Source organism: Callospermophilus lateralis, chromosome X (assembly GCF_048772815.1).
Source record: "Callospermophilus lateralis isolate mCalLat2 chromosome X, mCalLat2.hap1, whole genome shotgun sequence".
Taxonomy (NCBI): domain Eukaryota; kingdom Metazoa; phylum Chordata; class Mammalia; order Rodentia; family Sciuridae; genus Callospermophilus; species Callospermophilus lateralis.
In genome coordinates this window covers 86,805,384-86,829,904 of record NC_135325.1, presented here as the reverse complement: position 1 = coordinate 86,829,904, position 24,521 = coordinate 86,805,384, and the positions used below count along the sequence as shown (strand labels likewise).

General features: G+C 44.0%; 2 protein-coding genes across 4 annotated transcripts in view; one reads left to right on the top strand and one right to left on the bottom strand.

Moving 5' to 3' along the window:
* Positions 1–20,809, top strand: part of Col4a6 (collagen type IV alpha 6 chain) — a 66,949-nt gene extending 46,140 nt beyond the window's left edge. Inside the window, exons 28-44 of the mRNA XM_077106478.1 lie at positions 730–873; positions 2,208–2,333; positions 2,761–2,942; positions 5,002–5,065; positions 5,688–5,762; positions 6,341–6,448; positions 6,542–6,649; positions 7,850–7,921; positions 8,194–8,319; positions 12,362–12,478; positions 12,803–12,964; positions 13,142–13,240; positions 14,627–14,773; positions 15,918–16,034; positions 17,221–17,412; positions 18,100–18,386; positions 20,549–20,809. Coding sequence (XP_076962593.1) covers positions 730–873; positions 2,208–2,333; positions 2,761–2,942; positions 5,002–5,065; positions 5,688–5,762; positions 6,341–6,448; positions 6,542–6,649; positions 7,850–7,921; positions 8,194–8,319; positions 12,362–12,478; positions 12,803–12,964; positions 13,142–13,240; positions 14,627–14,773; positions 15,918–16,034; positions 17,221–17,412; positions 18,100–18,386; positions 20,549–20,809 — 2,387 coding nt within the window. The remainder of the gene's footprint in view (positions 1–729; positions 874–2,207; positions 2,334–2,760; positions 2,943–5,001; positions 5,066–5,687; positions 5,763–6,340; positions 6,449–6,541; positions 6,650–7,849; positions 7,922–8,193; positions 8,320–12,361; positions 12,479–12,802; positions 12,965–13,141; positions 13,241–14,626; positions 14,774–15,917; positions 16,035–17,220; positions 17,413–18,099; positions 18,387–20,548) is intronic.
* Positions 20,810–23,052: 2,243 nt separating this feature from the next.
* Atg4a (autophagy related 4A cysteine peptidase) overlaps positions 23,053–24,521 on the bottom strand; it is a 55,286-nt gene continuing 53,817 nt past the window's right edge. For 2 of the 3 annotated variants that reach the window (XM_077106516.1, XM_077106518.1), the window contains one exon: positions 23,053–24,022. In XM_077106516.1, coding sequence (XP_076962631.1) covers positions 23,952–24,022 — 71 coding nt within the window. In that variant the 3' untranslated portion in view covers positions 23,053–23,951. The remainder of the gene's footprint in view (positions 24,023–24,521) is intronic. The other variant, XM_077106517.1, reaches the window with a different exon arrangement.

The following is a 24,521-nucleotide window of genomic DNA, read 5'->3' as shown; positions in this document are numbered from 1 at the left end:
TAGTACTAAAGTAAGACTGCCTAAGGTAAGTCATAGACTACTTGCTATGTAACACTGGGCTGAATATCATGGTCCAAAAAGCCCAGGGCAGAGCTGGGGCTGTAGCTCAGTGGTAGAGTACTTGCTTGGCATGTATGAGGCACTAGATTCCATCCTCAGCACCACATAAAAATTAATTAATTAATTAAATACAGGTATTATGTCCATCTACAACTAAGAAAGAAAGAAAATCCCATGGCAGTACCAGCCACACTGAAATTGCTCATTTGCACCATCATGGAACCTGATAGCTCTTACTTCCTTTGATTGCCTTGATAGACATCACTGGTTGGGCAGGTGACATCTCTGTTTTAAGCAGGGGAAAGTGATTCAAAGGCACACAATTTGTTAGCATCAGAGGTAGGCTAGAGCTTCTCTCCCTGCCTCCTGGCCCTAGGACTTTTTTTCTGTGCCACACATAAATTCTAACATGATGAATTATAAGAACCTCCTGCTTCATTCCTTTGTGTTGCTTAGTGCTACATCCCTGTTCAGGGGAGTGAAGTGATATGTAATGACTAAGAGCTTAGTAATGACTGAGACTTAGAGTTAGAGAAACCTAGGTTTTATTCCCTTCTGTGAAACTTCTTAGCTGTGTGACTCTGGACAAGTAATTCTACCTCTCTAAGCCCCATTGGTTTCCTCATTTGTAGAACAGGGACAATAATAGAAGTTATTGTTTCCCAACAGGTGAAAAGGGGTCCACTGGACTGGTAGGTTTTCCAGGCATTCCGGGTCTCCCTGGTATTCCTGGTGCAAGTGGATTAAAGGGGATTCCTGGGTCAGCCGGAAAAGTGGGAACATCTGGACAGGCTGGGATTCCTGGTGAAAAAGGTGAGTAGAAGAAGTGAATGCTGGAACTGCCACCCTTCTCAATGTTCCTTTTGCTTGTTGACTTTGTCACTTCTGTAGCTTATAACAACCCTGTGTTAAATAATAAGATTTGGGGCTTCTGAATAAAGTCCTTTAAACCAAAAAACTAATAATCACTTCTGAGTTAACACTGCATAATACAGTCTGTGTTACTGAGATTTCCATTACCATACCAATACTGGAGAGAAAACAACTTAATTGAGGAAAGTTTTATTTTAGTTTGTAGATTCAGAGGTTTCTGTTCATGCAGTTGGCCCTGTTGCCCTTGGTCATGTGGTGGGGCAGAATATCATGGCAGGGAGCATGTGATGGAGAAAGCTGTTTACCCCATGGTGTCTGGGAAGCAAATGAGAAAGAGGAAAAGGAAAAGACCAGAGTCCCACAGTCCCATGAGGACATTCTCCATAACTTCCTCACACTAGTCCCCACCTCTCCAAGTTTCCACCACCTCCTAGTGCACCAAGCTTTTAAGAAATGAGAGTTATCATTCTGCCTCTAGTCCCCAAAGGCTCGTGTTGATCTTGTGGTGCAAAATCAGTCCATCCCCAAGAGTCCCCATTGTCTGTGTTAGTTCTCCATTATTGTAACTCATACCTGAGATAATTTATAACAAGGAAAAGTTTATTTTGACTTAAAGTTTTAGAAGATTTAGTTCATGGTCATATGGTGGCCTTATCTTTAGGCCTGTGATAAGGCAGTACATCATGGTGGCCACGAAGGAAAAAAGAGAGAGGAAGAGGGCTGGGTATATAGCTCAGTTGGTAGAGTGCTGGCCTCACATGCACAAGGCCCTGGGTTCAATCCCCAGCAGAGAGAGAGAGAGAGAGAGAGAGAGAGAGAGAGAGAGAGACCAGAGTTCCATAGCCCCTTTGGAGGGCATGCCCACAAAGACTTAATTTCCACCCACTAGGCCCTACTCTCAAAGGCTACATCACCTCAAAGGCTATACCACCTCAAAGGCTATACCACCTCCCAATGCACCACAGGCTGCATACATGGGGCCCTTGGGGGATATTTATCCAAACCATAACAAAGGCTACATCCATACATCTCCCAGATGATCCTTGGAGAAGAGTTTTCCTATGGGTCTAAAGTTACTGATCAATTTTGGGTTTGTAGAAGGAGATTTACATACACAAAAATGCAAATTTAGGGAAATGGGAGTGGAGAAGAGGATGAAAATGGCCCATAAATAAGGCTGGGGGTAGCATGGAAAGAAATGATATGAAAGCTCTACCTTTGTCTGAGTCTGTATCTTATCTCTCTCACACACTACCTAATGTTCATCTTTGCAGGAGACAGAGGCAATCCGGGTCCAGTTGGAGTACCCAGTCCAAGACCTCCAATGCTGAACCTATGGTTCAAAGGAGACAAAGGCTCTCAGGGTTCAGCTGGATCAAATGGATTTCCTGGGCCCAGAGGTGCTGAGACAGGGAATGGTTGCAAGAAATGCCCTAGAAAGACTTTACAACCAGACTTGGCTTCCTTCTTGAGAAAAGGCCCCACAGTGCAGTGGTGTGGTTGGCAGCCAGGGGTCCAAGAAGGCTGACTTCCCTGTGCCTGATGGTTGCCTGGACTTTTTAAGACTGTAATTTACAATTCAAAGCCTTACAATTAAGGCTTTGAATCACAGTCTGTAACATCCCTGGAAGAGCCTGGCAGATAGTGGGGCATGGGCACTGAACTACTTGCCCTTGACTGGAGTCTCATCATGCCCTATAAGACTAAAAGTCACACCTCCCCTCCTCAAACCAATACCCCTCCTCCTGCCTGTGTTTCAGGGCATGTGGATGAGCTGGTTTTCTCTTATCCAGAGTATTTTCCCAAGTCCTTTTATTTCTTTCCCAGGTGACAAAGGTGAGGCTGGCCGTCCAGGGTCACCAGGCCTGCCTGGAGCTCCTGGTTTCCCCAGCACTATCAAAGGACTTACTGGGATGCCAGGCCCACCTGGATCCATGGGCCTACGGGGCTTACCTGGCTTGAAGGGGTCCCTAGGGATCACAGGTTTCCCAGGAATGCCAGGAGAAAGTGTAAGTGTGCCCAGATCTTTGTCTTTCCACCAAAGAACGGCCTGTGTATAGGGGGACATGCCCTCAGTGCCCACCTTACTGATCTCAGCCCACTTTCCAACCCCTTCCCCTAAGACATCCTCAAACAAAACCCTCTCCTTGTGTCTGACAGATTTTCTCACCCTTTCTGAACATCCCCACCACTGTGTCATTGCTCACATTATCTCCTCCACATGGCAGAGCCTCCTCCCTCTTCTGCATTTGCCAATACTTGCCTGCCCCTTAGGCCCCAGCCCAGCACTATCTCTGTATGAGTCTCTGAGCTCCTGCTATGCTGGCACTCTTCACTTCTCACTGCTTACATTGATCTAGTTGGTTCTGTGGGGGATCTGACTTCCTCAATGAGATTTCCAGGGCTTGTGAACAAGAACAACCTTACATGCTTTTCTTTTCTGCACCCCACTGCCAGCATCCCATGTTGAGTCAGGCACATTGTAAGAATTCAGTACAGACTTCTTGATGTTTTGATAGAAAGGTCTTTGAAGCTCCATAAGGGGCAACAACTAGCAAAAAATTTAAGCCTGGTTTCTCTGGACTCTTAAAAGCCAGAGTAGAGTAAGCTTAGCTGTGAGACAGACTATAGTTTGGATCTTTCCTCCATCACTTATTAGCTCTGTGATCTTGTGCACATTGCTTAATTTCCCTGAAACTCCTTTTCCTCCTCTGAAGAAAAAGAGAATAATATTCAAATCTCTTTCAGAAAGTAATGAGGATTAAGTGAGATGCTACATGTAAAGTACTTAACATTATGTCAGACACATGGCAAGCTCTGCACAAATAGCAATATCCAGGGTCAAAATGAACTGGACACAATACCTGTGCTCCCTTCAGGTGAAGTCCCTGTCCTTTAAAAGTGTCCATCCATCTGGTAGAGAAAATTCAGACGTACCTGAATGTATACACATACAAAAAAAAAAATAGTTCTAAAATGAATAGTCCTGACTACTCACATAATGAGGAGGGATGAAAACACAGTGGGAGGCCATTTTGGATGGGGCCCCACTGTGAGCAGAGGCTCATAATTAGGAGTAACTATGGCAGTGTGCCAGATGAAACCAGGTAAGGAAACAGGTAGAATGAAGGGGTGTCCTGGATGATGGTTTGGTGGGCACAGTGACACAATGCAGTACTGAACTTTCTGCCCAAAACACTGTGATATGTCTTTACTGGGTACATATGCAAATGAATCAAAGCCATATTAGGTACCAGTAGAAGAACTCTGCTGATAGCAGCTGATGTGCCCACTTCTCAGACTCAGTCTGTTAGACATTAGCCAGTGAAGGCAGCTTTTCCTGTGAAAATGGTAACATTTATCAAATTCACACTCCAGCACCTGCACACAAACAGCCTGCTACCTAGTGTCAGAAATACCTCATTTCTTATGGAGCCTGTGGCAAAGGACTAGCCCTATGTGGTGAAGCAACACTTGTCTTTATGTGTCATAGTTCTAGAATTTTGACCGGAGTGCTAGTACCTGGATTGTTGTGTTCTGTATTTTCTTTCTTTTCTTTTTTGTACTGGGGATTGAATCCAAGTACACTTTACCACTGAGCTATATCCCCAGTCCTTTTATGTTTTTCTTTTGGGACAGGGTTTTCTATATTGCTTAAGGACTATCTAAGTTGCTGAGGCTGGCCTGGAAATTGTGATTCTCCTGCCTCAGCCTTCTGAGTCACTGGAATCACAGGCATGCACCACCATGCCTAGTATGTTCTGTATGTTCTAAGAGACTTTCTAGAGCAGTCACACATTGATTTGCCAAGATTTCAATTTTGATAAGCAATGAGGATTATGAATGACAAGGATTAATCTTCAGATAGTATCCTGCCCCTAATAACCCTAAGTATGTGCCTTGACCCCTAGCTTTTCACCTTCCCATTTACAGAATATAAATCAGTCTATCCTGACAGTGTATATAATAGACATCTCTCAAGCAATGGCTTGGGGAGTAGAGGGGGAATAAAATGGTGGGGAGCCCTGAGCTCTGGGAAGAAATGATGGTTCCTGTATTGCTTTGAAGGGTTCACAAGGTCTCATTGGTGCTCCTGGACTCCCAGGAGCATTTGGTCTCCCAGGCTCAAAAGGTAAGGAACATTTTCTCTTTTAATGTTTCTCTATAACAGGGTGAATTTCTAGCAGGCCCAGAGCTGCCTTGGGAGTAGACTCAGTGTTTATGGGGAAATGAATTGGCCAAACCCCATCTATAGTTCTATATGCAACAAAAAACATGGTACCTACCAAGATGTCTAGGACTTTCATGATGCCAAGAGAAGGGTGTCCTTTGGCTTTAGAGTTTGGCCCATCTGCCTTCCAGACTCAGCAGCAGGGGAGAACCTCAGCTCCTGTCTCTTCCCCTGATGAACTGAGTCTGTTGAGCAGGAAAATTTCCCATCCTTGCTGGTAATACTGTTCCATTCTGGTGATGATTTAGGGCCCCATCTATCATCATCTCTGCTTATACTGAGCCTAGCAATATATTTCCCAATGGAGATTTGCTGCATGTAACAGCATTTCGTGCCAGTAGCCTGGTAGCACCCCAGATCCTAGGTTGTAATTGATTAGTCACCTTTTACCCAATAGATAATTTTGTCAAAGAGCTCCTTTGGTTATCTTGAATATGAAAAAGAATATGTTAAGAAGATCTCTTTAGTGCAGAATGACTTATAGTTTCTCCTGATCGTTTGAACAATGTCTTGATATCACCAGGAGATCAGGGCCAGACATTTGAAATTTCTGGTATCCCAGGACCCAAGGGCCAACCTGGTGAATCAGGTTTTAAAGGTAAGGTTGCTATATTTTTGTCTCATGTGCCTCACAGACTCTTTGAAACTGAGAATTAGAAGGAATTTTGGACATGAACCCCAAGTACTCCAACTTCCATCCAGTGAAGAATACATTCTTCAAGCAAAATAGCCTACTCTTTAAGTTGCAAAGACTAGCAAAGACCTTTGGGATAATAGCATCCCTCCCTTAATGTATAGATTGTTATTTAAACTGTGTTTCTCTGACATTTCAGTCTATTGCTTCCTTTTCTGGAAGGTGCCCTGAACAAGTCTACATAACTCTCAATCAGGTGGTACTTTCCAAATGTGAAGATAGCCACCACTGCACTTTTTAGAGGTTTTGTTTGTTTCTTTCATTGTTTTAGTTTGTGGTGTTTGGTTTGCAACTCAGGGCCTCACGCATGCTAGGCAAGTGTTCTACCACTGAGCTACACACCCAGTCCCAAGAGATTCTTCATAGGATCAGATCCCTTCAGAAGTTCAGAACAGTTTTACTTTCCTGTTCATCCTTTCCTGCAGAAGAACACACTGCTACAAATGTGATCTGACCACTCAGCAATTGTGTTGATTTCATAGGTATGAAAGGAAAAGGTGGTCTGGTTGGTGATATAGGTTTTCCTGGAAACAAGGGTGAACATGGAAAAGTTGGTATTCCTGGAGATGTTGGTCTTCCTGGCTCCCCAGGTACCATGCCACATGACAACCTTATTCTGAAAAAGTTAAGAATAACTTCAAACCATGCCCCATCCTGAACTTCTGCCTTTGTTTCACATTTAGGACTTCCAGGGATTTCAGGTATGAGAGGAGACCCAGGACTTTCAGGTTCCTCTGGTCATCCAGGGACAACTGGGCTTCCAGGACCCTCTGGCTTAATAGGACCTAAAGGTATGTGTATTTGAGAGAAGGAAGTGGAGAAAAGTATCCTTACCTCCATAAAGGACAACTACTACTTTATCTAAGAAGATAGTAGCTAGGAGCTAGCAGCTAGGGGTAAGCCGTCCCCAAGGGAATCACTGACTGGGCCCATAAGGAATAATGGAAAAGAAGAATGAAAAGGAAAGAAAGTCGGCAAGCTGAGAATGATGGTGCATGCCTTTAATCCCAGCAGCTAGGGAGGCTGAGGCAGGAGGATCATGAATATAAAGCCAGCCTCAGCAACAGCGAGGCACTAAGCAACTCAGTGAGACCCTGTCTCTAAATAAAATACAAAATAGGGCTGGCGATGTGGCTCAGTGGTTGAGTGCCCCTGACTGAGTTCAATCCCTGCTAGCCACCCCCAAACAAGTGGGCAAGCATGAAGGGGAAAAGAACATGGGATTCACAGAGAAGAATTAGCAAGTAAGGTATTAGTTGCCCCTAATTGTAATGCAATCCCTGAGTTTGGGTACTTACGAAGAAAAGAAGTTTATTTAGCTTACAATTTTGAGGTTGAAAGTCCAAACAGCATGGCACTGGATCTGGTGAGGATACCCTCCTACCCCTGGCTTTGTTACCTCATTTGGGATGATATAATAGTGGAGGATATGCAAGAGGGAGAGATAATATGGCAAGACAGGAAGCCAGAGCTCTTTAGTAACAATTCACTCTCACAAGAACTAACACAGGGTCCCATGAGGAATACCTTAATCTCTGTTGAGGACAGTATTCCCAAAGACCCGATGAACTACCACTAAGGCTCACTTCTTAAATGTCTCAACACCTCTTTACATTGCCACACTGAGAACCAACCTTCCAATACATGAAACCCTATCCAAGCCATAACAGAAGTTGGTTGCCCAGGAAATGTTGCCATTCCTTGACTTAGAGATTCGGCAGTGAATCTCTGGGAGCTGAAAACCAAAGGTTTTTTATTACCACTTATGTTCTTGAAGATGCCTAATTAGTTATCATCCTACTCTTAAAGCCGTATTTGTCTCTGATAGGAGTCATGAGAATCTAGGGTACATGGTGTAATTTAGGTGTGAGCTATACTCCTTTAAGGCATTAATGCCCTTAAGGAAAACCAGGACTTTAACGTGAAGACCTTAAAGTGACTTTGTGGGTAAGTGGAAAATTGTTGACATTTCTGATGTTCTTTCTTATCAGGATTGCCTGGACCTCTTGGTTTACATGGCCTGAATGGGCTTCCAGGCACCAAGGGGACCCATGGAACTCCAGGTAAGGAAGACCCTCAATGGCAAGGAGGAAGATACCGGCTCTTTCTAAAACCTGGTAGGGACTAGCCCTTGACTGTGGTCTATTTCATATACTTGGGCTTACAGATCTCTTCACCAGATATCAGTTTATGGTTCCTTAATGTAAGGGGGGAAAAGGATAGGGCTCATCTTTCTGCCTGAATGAGATCTTTTTTCCAGAGCATAGACAAGTGGGCTAAACAGGAGGGCCTTATCCCTGCTGAGTCTGTCTCCTCCCTCTGTCTCTCTTCCTAGGAGCCAGTATTACTGGTGTGCCTGGGCCTGCTGGCCTTCCTGGTCCCAAAGGGGAAAAAGGAACACCAGGAATTGTCGTTGGAGCTCCAGGGAAACCAGGCCCAAGAGGACAAAAAGGTGGCCGAGGTAAATGAGCTCATGTCAGGCCTTATAGAAGCTGAGGGAGGCCTTGTCGGGATGGGGGTACAGGTTTGGGGTTCATCAGAGCCATGTGGACTGCAGGGTTGATTTGTTCATGTCTTCAATATCTGTGGGAGTCTCAGAACCCCATGGGGGCTGCTGAGAAAGGAAGGACAGGCTGTGCCTGTGGCTTTCCAGTGAATGGAAAGTCCCCTCTAGTCTTCAGGTTTCCTTTCACTCTTCCTTATTCACCTTAAAGCCTCTCTTGGTCAGAGCCTGGCTCAGTGGTCCTACAGGATAGTGCTTGTCCACTTAGTGAGAGACTGGCCAGAATTTCCTCAGTGTCCAGTATACATGGGACTTCCAGGATTTAGGGAAGACATCATGGTACCAGAAAAAGCCCAAGGCTAAGAATAAGTATCTTCCAAGGACAAGCCCACAACATGCACTAAATTAGTATTTGTTGGGTTTACTGGAAATCAGATACCATTTGATCTCACTCCCTCACTCAACAGATTATCTGAATTCTATTTCAGAGCCTCCCTTTCCCCAAAGAAAGAAATGAGTTCTCATTGATCCCACTCGCTGTAAAACAGAAAATGAATTCAGTTTAGCATCATGGCTAAGAGTATGGGCTCTGATGTCAGACCAATAGGATTCTGATTTCAGGTCTCTCACTAGCTATATGACCTTGAAGAATGAAGTTCCTTGTCCCTCAATCCCAAATGAGCCCTTACTTGTTTGTTTCCATAAAATGGATGTAATAAAAGTCTGTGCATGGTGGTGTAGCCTATAATTCTAGTGGCTCAGGAGGCTGAGGCAGGAGGATGGTGAGTTCAAAGCCAACCTCAGCAACTGCAAGGCGCTAAGCAACTCAGTGAGACCCTGTCTCTAAATAAAATACAAAATAGGGCTGGGGATGTGGCTCAGTGGTCGAGTGCCCATAAGTGTAATCCCAGGTACCCCCGCCCCCACCGAAAATGGATGCAATAACAGAATCTGCCTCACAGGTTTTGTGAAGAATCAGTGCTGGTCATTATATTATTGCATGTTACCTAGGGAAATGATATTTGCAAAATGTTCTGTTCCTCATAGCTCTGGGGCCTGGAGTCTCATTGCACTTAGTTTATGTTTATGTTCGCATAATGTTCATATGTTTCCCAGAAACTGTATTCACAAATTAATTCATTTTCTGCTGCATTTTGAATTGGTGCATCTGCTGTTTCTGTGTTTACTCTTTCCTTTGGTGTGGACCATCCTGTTCTTTTCTGAAAGCCAGCAGCTTCTCGAGAGGAAGGGCCCAAAGCAGGGCCTGAGCCTACAGAGACACAGTGGCTTCTTTCACAAGACATAGAGAATAGGGGATCAGATAAAAGCACAGGGCATTTTCTTTTCTGTTTGCAAATGTTGACTGGGAATGGTCATTAATTCATTTCCTTTAGCTGAGGTAATAAGACCACAATTACACAGTAAACAACACATGTCAAGATGGATACATTTCAGGAACATAATGTTGGGGGGGAAAGCATGTCACAAAGTGATATATTTGGTATGGTTCCATTGATAAATGTTCAAAAAGAAGCAAAACAACCAATATATTGTTGAGGGATGCAAATATTCATAGTCAAACTATGATAAAAAGTGAGGGAGTGAAAAACACAAAATTCAGGAGTGGTTGCCTCAGAGAGGGAGAGAAGGGGTAGAATCTGTGGCAGGTGCACAAGAAAGTCCAAAGGTAATGTTATCTTATTTTTCCCCAAATAGGGTAGTTGGAACACAGGTGTTTTCATTGTACCTGGATTATTATTTACATATTATTGATCAATAATTCATCAATATTGATCAGTATTGTATCCTCTCAATATCTAATTAAAACAATTCATTTAAAAACAATGCAGCATGTATCATACCCCCACCATAGGAACCTGTGATTTGATAATGGAAGTCAGTGCAAAATAAGGTTTTACCCCTGAGAAAACTCCATAGAACATTTCATGTCCTTACCTTTAGCTAAATATTGCACTGTTGTTTTCATATTTTCATTAAATATTTAGAGACTGCAATAGCATAATTAGTTTTTTAGGACTTTTGACACTGGAATGACTTGGAAAAATAGACTATTTTGCATTTAGGCCTGCTTAGTAGACGTGTTTTATTCTTAATCAAATAAATAGATGAATTTTTATACTACTTGAAGTAAGCAGTGCCTTTATTTCAGATTTTATTATATATTGCTTTAATTATAAGTCAAGAAATAGGTAAAGGACAGAGGAGGCTTCAAAAACTGGCATGTGAAGCCAGGTGTGGTGGCACATGCCTATAATCCCAGGGAACTCAGGAGGAAGGATGGGGCAGGAGGATAAAAGGTTTGAGGCCAGCCTCAGCAACTTAGTGAGACCCTGTCTCAAAATAAAAAGGGTTGGGGATGTAGCTTTGTGGTAGAGCACCCCTGGGTTCAGTCCCCAGTACTGCAAAAAAAAAAAAAAAGTAAAAAATAATCTAGGAAGGGAATTTTAATAATCTGTGGGCTAACACACTGACTCTGTTATATGTGGTTATCTAGTGTCATATTAATGTTGCATAATTTCAGCTGATATGAATATACAAGCCCTCTATATACATGTATATTCATGCATTTAATTATATACATGCATTTGAATATTCATTGAAATATCTTCTAGTATATGCCAGAATAATACATTTCAGGAAAATATACAATGTGTCTTTCTTTTCAGATCTTTACCTCCATGAAAAAGAAAAATACTTCAAAGGGTCACCAAGGCATAACTGACAATGCTACCAGTAGCACCGCGTGGTTTTGCAGATAGTTTTTCTTTTTTCCATTTTGTTTTTGCTTTTTTCTTTCCTAAACATGAAATTATTGAATCTTTTCTCAAAATTTATATTTTTTATCTTTAGATTTCTTCATGATTTAATCAATTAATGTGCTAATTTTAAACATCTGAATTAACTCATCTGCCATCTTTCTTTACAAGTTTACATGCCATTTTAGATGGATATAAGATGATGGGAAAGTTAACATTAATATTGCTGGATTTTCTTGTCATCAAACAAACAAATGAATTGCAACCATCAGAAGTTTATCAATCAGTTTCTATCAATTTCATTTGAATATCTTCTAGAATATGCCAAAGTAAAACATTTCTTCAGTGCTACATGTATAAAATTAACATCTACATATGTATACATGTGTTTTCCCATTGAGATTACCATCTATGTATTTGACATGTTAATATTAAATAATTTTTTATAATAGATGAAAGTTTTGATTTTGAACATGTAGCAGAAATTGTTCCCAAAACAGAAAACATGTACAACAGTATTAAAATCTGAGCAAAAAACTATTGTATATGTATTCTAATAAATGACTGTTCTCTTTGACCAAAAAGGGAGAAGATATTAGCACAGAGAAATTTGTTCTATAAGCAATGGCACAAACGTTCAGCTAATATTATGAATTACCTATAAAAGATTGCTTTCCAGTTTACCTAAAGATAGCTGAGAAGCCTGGAAGACACAGCAAGGTGCAGCGCTCTTGCCACCTCCATTCTGACTGCCTGGGGCCTGAGGCTTATGTCCATAACCTTTGCACAGGATCAGACATAACTGGCTAACTTATGAAATATTGTTCGATGGGGAGAGGAGGTTTAAGAACATGTGGAAAACTTAAAACTCCAGCTGCTCAGGAATGCCTTCTTTTATTTCTGATTTGGAGGAAATCAGCCTAAAATATTTCTCTCACCAGTGAAATTGGGGAGCTAGAATTTTCCACAGCTCTGTCCTAATAAAATTAAGCTGCAGCTGAAAAGGGGGATTCTGAGCCCTTCTCAGTTACTTTTGTCTGCTTGCTGGGAAGATAAGGTGAGGGGAGAAGAGCCCTCTGCTGGCAGTGTCAGGTCTGGCTTCTATCTAAGCACTTCCATTTTCTCTGTGTGCACTTCCATTTTCTCTGAGATAACCTGGCCCTCTCCTGGGCACACAAAGCCCACCCAGCTCCCACCCAGCCCTGTTTATTTATTCTTTGCAGGTTTCCCAGGTCTCCAAGGCCCTGCTGGTTCCCCTGGTGCCCCAGGCATCTCCTTGCCCTCAGTCATGACAGGACAGCCTGGTGACCCTGGGCCACCAGGCCTAGATGGAGAACGAGGTAAAAACAAGAAGCTCCAAAGAGGACCAGCTGCCCCATTTTGTCTAGCATTTGGGAGGAACCTGTGCAGCTCTGGGCCTGTTGCTAGATGTGCATGGGTCTGCTTGGCCTTACATCCCTCCCTTTAGCCAGGGCATTGGGGTTTGGACTGTCTGTATTTTGCTCTAAGGGTTTGGGAATGTCTGGGCCCTGGGACCCCACAGATGCCAAAGAAACATTCTCTGTCCTTCAAATGGGCTTTAACTTCTTGTCAGTCCGTAGACCTTCAGCAGTGACTCCTTACTGCTCACTCACCTCTCATCCATCTTCCAATCTTATCCCTAGGTCGCCCAGGCCCTCATGGGCCCCCAGGCCCCTCTGGGCCATCCTCGGATCAAGGTGACCCTGGAGACCCTGGCTTCCCTGGAATTTCTGGCCTTCTTGGGCCCAAGGGACACCAAGGAATTCCAGGTTTCCCTGGGATCCCTGGAGAGCTAGGACTGAAAGGTATGATTGTTTGGCCGGCTGCTGAGCCCCTCCCCACTTAGCAGTTAAAACGAGTTCCTTGCTGCAGCCCTGGGAAGGGAGGCTGATAATGCTTCTCCCCGCCTCACCCCTGCCCAGTCTCCACTCCACCATCACTGTCATGGCAGGTCTGATTTGCTTTCCTTTACACTTTGCCAGGCATGAGAGGTGAGCCTGGCTTCATGGGGACTCCAGGCAAGATTGGGCCACCTGGAGATCCAGGATTCCCTGGGATAAAGGGGAAGGCAGGGCCAAGAGGTGAGTTGAGAGCATATGTTGTGTTGAACCTAAGGTCAAAGTAGAAAGGTAAGGTTTGGGGTAAAGTTCCATCAGTGGTCACTGCTGGCCATGCCAGAAATCCTGGAGGCCTGAAGCAGCTGGATCAAGCCCCACCCCAGGAGGTCATTTCTGCACATTGGGGAAAAACTCTGCCTCCATCTGCTCCCAGGACTGAAGGTCACTGCTGCTTTGCCACCACAGATCCTACCCCTGACCTCCTCTTCCTGCATTATTTCTTCATGGGTGGGCACTGGGATCCATTCAGATCAACACCCATTCATTTGCTCAATCCAGAAATGAGGAACCTTTCTCTCTATCCTTTACCAGCCCCACCATAACTTCCACACATTCCACCCATTAGCAAGTCCTGAAGAGTGTATCTGTTAAATGTGCTTTGCATCTGATCACTTGCTACCCCAAGTTTCAAGCCACCAACATTTCTCAATCAGCACCCTTCCTCCCCATCCCCAACTATCATTTTTTCACATAGTAGTCAATAAAAATCTTCCAGCAGCTGCCCATATCATAGAAATAAATTAATAGCCCACAAAGCCCTATGTGATACCTCCCTTTTCATTCTCATGCCAGTCCTCTCCCTTCACTGCTCCTGTGTTTCTGCCACACTGACCTCTTCAGTTAACCTCTTTCCAAAAACACCAGCCCTGATCTGCCACAGGGCCTTTGCCTAGTTCTTTGCACTAGTTCTACTTCCAAAACTGCTTTTGTCCCACTACTCTTCAAATTACTGACTCCTTTCAATACTTTAATGTTCCTACTTGTCACAGGCCATTGGTTGCTCTCTCAAATTGCTGCACACCATACCACCCTGTGCTCCTTCCCACTGTCACTGCCTTATTTGTTGCCTTCATAGCTCTTCTCATGACTTGCCCAGAGATTAAGGACATTTGTCAAATTGTGCATTGTGCATCTTTAATCACTAGACTATCATTTCCATAAAGGTCTATCTCATTCATTGCTCTCTTCCCAGATCTTGCAAGTCCCTGGCACATAGTAAGCACCCAAGAAGTACTTGTTCAATGAATTGCTAAGCAGATCACTAGTAAGGTAGCTGGCTGGGGTGAGGGTCTTAGGCAACTGAACCTCTGGGGTTGAATTCATCCCCTCAGTTGCTGTATCCCTGAGCTAAGGCACAAAAATGAGTATAACCTAGTCCTTGCCCTCAAGGAGCTACCAAGGCACTGGGTGATAGATGGGTAAAGAGGACACTATGCGAAGGGTGGTAAGAGCCATTCTTGTACTTAGTGGGGACTGTGAGGACAGACAGGGCAGAAAGGAAATCTGCTGAAGCCAGCCTGTCTTCCTTTTCCTCAGCCTGACAATGCTGTTACCCCCACCTTCCCACAGGCTTCTCCGGTTCCCAAGGTGCTCCTGGACAAACACCCATTGCAGAAGCTATCCAGGTTCCGCCTGGACCCTTGGGTCTTCCAGGCATTGATGGCATCCCTGGTCTCCCAGGGGACCCTGGCATTCAAGGCCCTGTTGGTCTTCAAGGTAAGGATGGCACCAGAGAAAGGGGACTTCTTAGGAAGCTGAAATGGCTTTGACTAAGAGACTGAAGCAGCTGGCTTGTAACTCCAGCTCCAAGGGAGCACCTTCATCAGCCTTTTGCTTTGCTTCTTTACAAGGTTCCATGCTTCTTGCCAAGGAGGGGAAAGGCCAGCAGAGTCAACAGGGTAGTGATTGTATCTGACTTTGGAGAATGTGCAAGCACAACAGCCACTCTTCCAAACAGCTTGTCCTTCTCTAAAGTGCTGCTGAGACATGGAGGGACTGTTGTGGTGCATAAAGGGCAGCATGAGGCATTGGAGAAAGCTCAGGGCTTGGGGACAGGAAACTTGGCTTCTCAAACCCAGCTTGGCCCCAACTAGAGTAAGTTAGCAGTCTCCTGGGCCTCAGTGTCCACACTTTTGCTATGGGATGCTGGCAGTTGCCCTGCAGACTTCTTAGCATTGCTGGTAGGATGATAGGAAGGGAGGGTGTGGAGGGCCTCAGAAAAGCTAAGTGGAAAGTATGGTGTCAGGGCAGAGCTGACCCTTTGAACTAACAACTAGCCCAGGCAGGCTTTGGCTCCAACACTCAGTGTATGCACCAAGCTGTCAGTCAGTAAATCTTTAGCATGAAACGATTCCCCTTTCCCTAGGGAGGGCACCACTGGATGCTCTACATTGAGCACCACCTCTGCTCCTGTTTTAGTCGGCTTTTTTTCTGCTGTGACTAACCCCACCAGCACAATTGTGGAGGAGAAAAGGTTTATTCAAGGGCTAACAATTTCAGGTCTCCATCCATAGACAGCAGGCTTCATTCCTTGGGACTCTAGGTGAGGCTGAACATCATGGCAGAGTGTGTGGCAGAGGAAAGCAGCTTACATGGTAATAAGAAAGCAGAGAGAGAGAGAGAGACCTCCACTGGCCAGATACAAATATATACCCCAAAGCTACATCCCAATTTGCACCTCCTCCAGCCACACCCTACCACTTCAGTTACCACTCAGTTAATCCCATTCAGTGATTGGGTCAAGACTCTCACAGTCCAATCATTTCTCCTCTGAACCTTCTTGCATTGTCTCACATGTAAGCTTTGGGGTGAAACCTCTCATCCAAACCATAACAGACCCCATGGGCTTTCTCTCCTGCAGGCTTCAAAGGTTTACCTGGCATTCCTGGCAAAGATGGGCCCAGCGGGCTTCCAGGCCCACCTGGGGCCCTTGGTGATCCTGGTCTCCCTGGACTGCAAGGCCCTCCAGGATTTGAAGGTCTGATGATGTCACACCAGGGAGCAGAGGGTTTCTGAGGGTTTGAGGCTTGAGGATGAGTCAGAGAATCAAATCTGAGACTTATTCAGTTGATGGCTCAAAGCTGTGCTGTTGCTCAATCACCCCCACCACCCTATGAGGCTGTGAGGGGGAGCCCTACATTGCAGAAGGTGAAGAATTGATCCAAATCCTCTTCTGGGTTTGCTTCCAGATCTTCAGCCACAGGACTCTATACCACAACATGGTCCCCTGCCTGTACCTCCCCTTTTCTGCCTGAGGATTCTGACATGGATGGGAGGGGGTGGTTCAAGGGATAACATTTAAGATGAGGAATGTCCATCCATACCTTTACTACTTACCTTCCATTTTATATCAAGGATTGCAAATCAATGTTCTGATTAGAGAACATTTCTGAGACTGAGTGAGAACCTTATTGGAATCCATTAGCCAAATCCACCATGGGCAGGTAAAGGAGGGAAGGGTTCAACACTGCTTTTAATGCCTCTGATTCAGCAGCTACATATTTATCTTTTTTTTTTTTTTTTTTTGAATGGGATTGAACCCAGGGGCACTCAACCACTGAGATACATCTCTAGCCCTTTTTACTTTTTGTTTTGAGACAAGGTCTTGCTAAGTTCCTTAGGGCCTAAGTTGCAGACACTGGCTTTGAACTTGCAATCCTCCTGCCTCAGCCTCCCAAGCATCCCAAGCTGCCAAGAATACAGGCATGTGCCACCATAAACTGGCAAAGCTTTTTTTGCTGGTACTGGGGCCTGAACCCTGAGCCTCAAACATGCTAGGCAAGTGTTCTACTGTCAAGCTATATCCTAGCCATAGTTATCTCTTATGAAGTTCTTCGAGGCTGGGCCCAAGAATGATCACACACTACCCTCTCATCCCCACTCATAGGGAGCTCAAGGACAGGTAGCTGGGAGGTGTACTTTATAGCCAGGTACATCTGAATTAGAGTTCTGACTTCATCACTTACTAATTGTGGAAGCTTTGAACCTCAGACTCCTCATCTACAAATTGGGCTAATAATAGCACCCTCTCCTAGGGTGGTTGTGTGGATCAAGTGAGATGAACCTCATATATAATGTGCCTTGCACAATGTGTGGCACCAAGTGAGTAGCTGATGTCATCATTGGCTACACCACGCTTCCCTTTTCTGCTCTCTCCTTCTCAGGAGCTCCAGGGAAGCAAGGCCCCTTTGGGAGGCCCGGAATACCCGGGCACAGCATGAGAGTGGGCTACACATTGGTGAAGCACAGCCAGTCGGAACAGGTTCCCCTGTGCCCCACTGGGATGAGCCAACTGTGGGTGGGTTACAGCTTGCTGTTCGTGGAGGGGCAGGAGAAAGCCCACAATCAGGACCTGGGTAAGTACTGGTTCTGAAAGCTAACCCTAGCCACCTGTCAACATGATGACCAACAGCTAATCTCTCTTTTCCAATCCCCCTTTGGGTCCACTGTTGTGTAGCAGGTTATAAGCACCAGCTCTACAGTCAAGTGAATTGGGGTTCAAATGCTGACCCCACCATTTACTAGCAATGCACCCTGGATGAGTTATTCAACTTCTCTAAGCTTCTTCTTCATCCTTAATGGAACAAAGCTAATTCTACTACCTCCACATAGGGAAGCGTAAGGAGCACATGAATCACCCAATATAAAACACTTTGTACAGCGTTTGGCATTTAAGCTTCCATTAAGTATTAGTGATTACCAGTAACAATAATAACATGGCCTGCAGGACAATGATGATTACCCAAGAATTAATTGCATTATCTGTAGGTGTGCTAACTCTTAAATGTGGAGTCAGTCTAGTAAATGCTGGTTTTATAAAGCAGATTAATTAGGGAGCAATTATTCAGTTTATAAAATAATTCTCATCATTATAAAGTTTCCTGGTGCATTTACATATGGACAGTGTCACAGGACTGTCAGGAGAGAGCTGCTGTGGTCTGGTAAAGCATTTGGATATAAACTCAAACCATCAGCTAGTTCAATCCTGGTGGTGCTGCCCCTTAGCCAGACCTTACCTGGTCTTGCCCACCTTCTCCTTCCAGGTTTTGCTGGATCCTGCCTGCCTCGCTTCAGCACCATGCCCTTCATCTACTGCAACATCAATGAAGTGTGTCACTATGCTAGGCGCAATGATAAATCCTACTGGCTCTCTACCACTGCCCCCATTCCCATGATGCCTGTTGGCCAGACCCAGATTCCCCAGTACATCAGCCGCTGCTCTGTGTGTGAGGCTCCTTCTCAAGCCATTGCCGTGCACAGCCAGGACATCACCATCCCACAGTGTCCCCTGGGCTGGCGCAGCCTCTGGATTGGGTACTCATTCCTCATGGTAAGACCCTGAACTGCCCCTACCCCCAGCAGAGAGCTGGAAGCCTTGGGATTACCCCTCAAGATGGGTTTCCAGGCTCAAGGAACACTGGGTAGAAAGCAGAGCTTGAAAAGAAGAGAAATGCTTGACCTGGGCTTGGCTAATCACCAGAGATCTCAGTTCTGCATATAGTTGTGGATGTGGGGGAAGATAGCAGTCTGTACACCATGTTTCAGGATGGAAAAAATATGAATTCCAGGCTAAGGCCCTATCATTTCTATGCCTGCTTTAGTTATGCCACCACCAAGGAAAGGACAAAGCACACTATAATCTGAGGGGACAGTGAGGGAGAGGCTAGCCCCACTCAGGGCCAGGACATACTCTCCCTGGTCTGAGCATGGCATGCCTACTCTTGTCTCACCCTCCAAGACCCATTCTGGCCACTGCTATTTCCTCCTGAAAGGCTCAGATGAGGACATGATGTATTTATATGCCCTCACTGGCATTTTTAGTGCCTCTTCATTTGGGGGAGAAGGCAGTGGCGAGCTATGTTATGTTTGTTGATAAGAAAGAGAACAGATATAAACCCAAGGAAGCATCAAGTCACTCACCCAATATTCCATGAACATGTGGGGATGTTTCATCTAATGAAAAGTCAAGTTAGGGGCCAGGACAACCCCTGTGGAAATCAGTGTGGCACCCACTGAAATACTCTGCCTTGCCAGAGCTCCTCTGTTTAATTACCAGGGATGAGATGGTGAGACAGCATCTTTGAAGAATTTTCAAAAGCCACAAGCTCCTGCACATTAGTGTATCTACTTTGGGATATGGAGCTTCTTTTTTATGCCCTGGGTATAACAGTGGGCAGTTTGTCCCAAAGTAATGCAAAGCCATGTCACCTGTTTTTCTGTTCTGTTCTGCCCGCAGACCAGGAAATAAGGAGAAAAGGCCCCTAAGCTTCCACAAGAAACCATAAAAAGGCTATGTACTCAATCACATGTACTTTGTTCAACCCTTATTCAGAATCTCTTCACTCTTATGTTATATAATTCCAACATACTAGGATATTTGTCCTCTTAAGGGTAAAAATGTGGTCTGCCTAATAAGACATCTTGAAACAAACAAAAACATACAAGAGAGAAAATAATTTAAAGGAGACCCAAGAATTGTACAAGCTGCATAATTATCCCCTGTAAAAACTGACATTTACCATGACAAGCCTGTGTCATCTACAAAGTTGAACATACACATTGCCTGCTGTTTTGTAAAGTAGGGAGATGTGTCCTGTGTTTTAGCAAGTTTTCTATTTTGAGGGTCAAAATGAGGAAATCTTTGCTGCTTCAGTTCTCAGGAAGGGTCACTTGAAAGGTCATATAGAGACTTTCACTCTCTCAAAGGTCTGAACAGTTAGGAGTCCAACTTGGGCATGTGTCCTGTTGGTCATTTGTTGACACAGTTATATACTGAGCCTCTTCCCCCACTTTCTGTGGTCCAGATGACAGCCCAGCTGAGGTGAAGGGAAAGAGGTGGGGTATGGGGAGATGAGGGGCTGCTGCCTGTGGATACAATGACTGGAGACCCTCAGCTCATGAGTGGCCCTGAAACGAAATGCTGAGGAAATCCTCTGCAATGAGGCCAAATACAATGAGGCTTTCTTTTACTTGGCAGCTAACAAACACTATATGTCACCCTGAAGGGTGTGTGTGGCACAGATTGAAACTATATGTAGTTCTAATAAAGGGAACTTCAGGGTATGAGCTATTGATGGACATGCTTCTAAGGGAGGGGTCCTGGAGGAAGCAGTTTGTGGCATATTGTACACTCTTTCCCTTCTTAGATAAAGGGCTTAGAGAACCCTAGGGAATTTAACTTAATCCAACCTTTCTCACATTCATTTGCTCAGAGTTTGGAAACCGCTGGTTGAGATGCAGTCATTAGCCATGCATAATGGGTTAGGAAGGAACTAAGGAGCTTGGAGGGGGGCGCCCCAACCCTGAAGGCTGCTACAAGGGAGGATGTACAGCCTCTGCCCCTAAAATACAGTTTTTGGCATGTTGGCTAGAAGCTAGGACAGAGCCAAAGGACAAGTGCTTAGGAGTGGAGCACGTGTGCCCTCCTGCAGCACCTCCCCATGCCAGGCTCTGGCAGGCACAGCTCACCAAACAACCTCCGGTCTGTTTCAGCACACTGCTGCTGGGGCGGAGGGTGGAGGCCAGTCCCTGGTCTCCCCTGGCTCCTGCCTCGAGGACTTTCGGGCCACTCCTTTCATCGAGTGCAGTGGTGCCCGAGGCACCTGCCACTACTTTGCCAACAAGTACAGTTTCTGGTTGACGACAGTGGAAGAAAGGCAGCAGTTTAAGGAGGAGCCAGTGTCTGAAACACTGAAAGCTGGGCAGCTCCATACCCGGGTCAGCCGCTGCCAGGTGTGTATGAAAAGACTCTAGGGTGGCATCTGCCACTCTGCCCCTTGCCCTCTCTACCCCTTCACAATGGCCACCTCACAAACCTGAACAGTCTGAAGAAGGAAGGCCTGAGCCCTTTACCTATCTGTCAAGTTGTACATTGGAGTCTCACTTGGGCTGGACTGCTGGACACTAGCCACCCAACCCTCAGCCCCAGTAGATGAGCTCACCCTGCTGAGATCTGCTGTTCCAAGTTTCCATCAACCTGGTGCTACCATTTGATTTGGATGTTTGTGTGACTATTCATGGCTACCTCAGAAAGCTTTGCTGGGCCACCACTTTCTCAGACTGCTAGCTTTCCTCACTGTCTTGATCACAAAAGTCTTCACAATAGTTAAGAAGTCATTATGTTATGACCAGAGGCCACCACATATTATTTGGTTAAACCAAAGCCCAGTGTTTCCACATTGAAATTTTTTTTTTCTGACTGAACATTCATAGATGGCTGAATTCTGCACAGGACAAGACCTCACTATTCAAGGCAGTCCCCTATATCTAGGCAGGCAACAAAACTAGAATGAGGTGCCAGTCAGTAGCCTGGGGTGACTCTGGCTCCTTCCAGAGTAAGCAAGACTGGACCCCATATTTCTTAAGGAGGCATGAAGGCCAGCAGCTGAGAGGGGCCCAATAACTCCATAAGGTCCCAGACAAATCACTTCCTCCAGGCCAAGCTGTCCCCCAGCCAGAGACAGAGAACTTGGCCCAGTCCAAAGCAGAGCAGAGGATGCAACAAATGTGGCCAAGCCCATAAAAGGAAATGAGAACCACAGCCCTCTTTCCTGGGCCAGGGGTAGAGGGTGGATGGGTAAGGAGGTGAGAATTTTGCTTTTGACTCCAGGAACAAAAGGGTAAATCTTGTGTCCTGATTTCTCAGAAGTTCCTGTTTATTCCAAATGCCATCCAAATGTGTGCAATGTGGCGAAGCTGCAGTGTTTGGGTTCCTTTGCATTCTGAAGCTATTAGAGACTTTCCATTAAATTGGTCATCTGACTGCTCTTTTACAGGTAGCCTTTTAAACTATTTTGATATGTTTTTCAAACCTCATAAAAATCTAGCGCATTCCTCTCATTAGCAGTGAGCAGACTAAGCAAGCCTGAGTTGGCCATAAAGTATACTGTATACTGTTTATAGGATTTGTTTTAGCCATTTTCTTTAATTATCAGTTTCCCAAAACATTCTTTGCTATGTTGACATGAGACAATACCTTCCAGGTGATTCTGTTTCCTTAAGTATTATGTAAACTGTGCCAACACAAAGCATAATCAGTATAAACTGAACTACTGTCACCTTCATCTCCTAGCTGAGTAATAAGCATAGTATCAACTTTGTACATAGCAAATAAAATGAATAAAACCTAAACATTTGACTCTTTTGATTTTCTTTGATGAGAACTTTTCTAGCATCCTTTCTCACTAACCTCTAATATAAAACAATTTTCATGGATCAAGAAAATTGATCCAAGTCAGGGTTGAAGAAGTCCTATACTGTCCAACAAATCCATAGCATACTTCAAGATAAGCCTACAACTGCTTTTAACCCCATCACATGCTACTCAAGAAAGGATTTTCTGTACACCTGTGCCCACAGGATCATTTACAGATAAATTAAAAGTAGAGAGTTATTCAAGTCATTAAAATCAAATTTAAGCTATACATTGTGCATATATGCATGTATTTATGTGTGTATACTTAAGTATATACAAATATTTATATATGCATAAAATCCATCCTCTGGAAGGATAAACAAGAAATCAATAACATTGGGAGATTTCAAGGAAGGGAACTGACCCATGGGAGGGAGATGGGTTTTACTGAGTAGCATTTTACATCTTTTGACTTTTAAACCTTTGGAATACATTAATCTACAAGAAAAAAGGAAAAACATGAAACCTAAAGAAAGTGAATTGGTTGGTGGTAGTTTCCAAACCCCAGATGCTAGTCTCCTAGGAGACTGTGTTAAGTGTAGGGGTGAAATACAGAGCCATGTGAAATGCAGAGAATTAATAAGGCAAGGAAAGGAAAACAGGAAGATATTGCAAAGACTTGTGTATACTCACAGCAGAGTGGTTAGCAGAGCTAATTTGATGAATATATATTTTAAAACTTAGTAAGTTACTAGTCTGGAAATGGTTTGGAAATGTATTTAATGCACAGATTGAATGTCTCCACATGATTCATTCTTTCTACATATGGCTGTCTACCAAAACAGTATAATTCAAACACAATTTATTTTTAATACCTCAAACAAAAACCAACAATTTAAGTGCGTGGCAAGCTTCAGCCTGCAGGCCCAGTCCTGCCCTTCACTTGTTTTTGTGAAGTTGTGCTGGCTTACAGCCATGTTCAGTTACATGCATATTGTCTAAGGCTGCTTTTGCACCATTGAGTAGTTGTGACAGAAGCCACATGGCCTGCAGACTAAAATACTTACAATCTGGTCCTTTAGAGAAAAAATGTTCTGACCTATGATTTAAGTGATCATGATATGATTTAAGAACAAGTTGACTTTAGACAAAAGTACCAGTAAGGATGGAGAGACGGACCCATCAAATAGCAAGATAACCAAGAAATATACATTTGACATACTTTCCTTGACAAATGTGTGGATATATATTACAGTTATTTAAAATACATATTCAAATAATTTGACAAGAACTTTTTCTCCCTGATTCAGTTACTTTATTATTTGAGCAAGAGAACAGATTGCTTCTTATTATTTAGCTCCATAGAGGTCACACCTGAAAGAGTGATGAAGAACAGTGTAACCATCTTTCATCTGCTGGTGCTTGAAGCAAGATGATAGTTGCTGTCTGTCTTCCAAATGTCCTCATTTCAGCTGCTGAAGATTTTCTGTAGCCATGTAAAACAAGCTGAGAAGCAATGAACTCCTCCTAAACTTTCTAGACTCCATGACTGTTCTATTTCTTCCTGGGGAAGGGTTGTTATCATTGTTGTTGTTATTGTTATTTTTCTGAGAAATGGTAATTGGCTCATTCATGATTGCTATTGAGTTTGTATGCTGCTGGCATACCAGGCACTTGCTGACTACAAAAGTTTTATATAACAAGTTCATGTTCATGTGGTGCCATATGGAAGACAGACCTCCAAGTTGAGTTCCTATTATTCTACACACTCAGAATCTCAAAATCTTCCTCCAGGTCAAAGTCCTCCAATTGTTCAGTAGAGTCAATGAATTCTATCAGAATACAGAAATGAGAAAGAAAGAAAGCTTGACACTTGGGTTGATGTGGCCAATCAGTGTGTTACTTGGTGTGATAGCAGATTTTTAAATCACTTTGCTAAAGAAAGGCTGGTCTGGAGGAGACTTACAATTAGGTCTATTGCCAAGGATGAAACATTCTCTATAAAGACTTAAAATAATCAGACTTGTTACTTGTTTTCATAGGCCTGATCACAGTGATCTGGCCGATACTCTGCAAGCCCTCCCAGGTACCTTTTGAATCACCCATGGCTTCTTATTTGCTGTTTCTGAACTAGAGCATGGGTGATTCAAAATCTAGTCATTTTGAATTTGCATAGAACTTTTTACACTGAGCTCATGCTCTTCTTTTGTCATTCTTTGAAATCAGCAAGTATGGCTCAGCAGAAAATTAAAATAATTGGAAACACTATTCCTTGATCAGCCTAGCTGAGCAGAAATTTTACTTTCCAAAAAAGCCTGAGCTACACTTGCT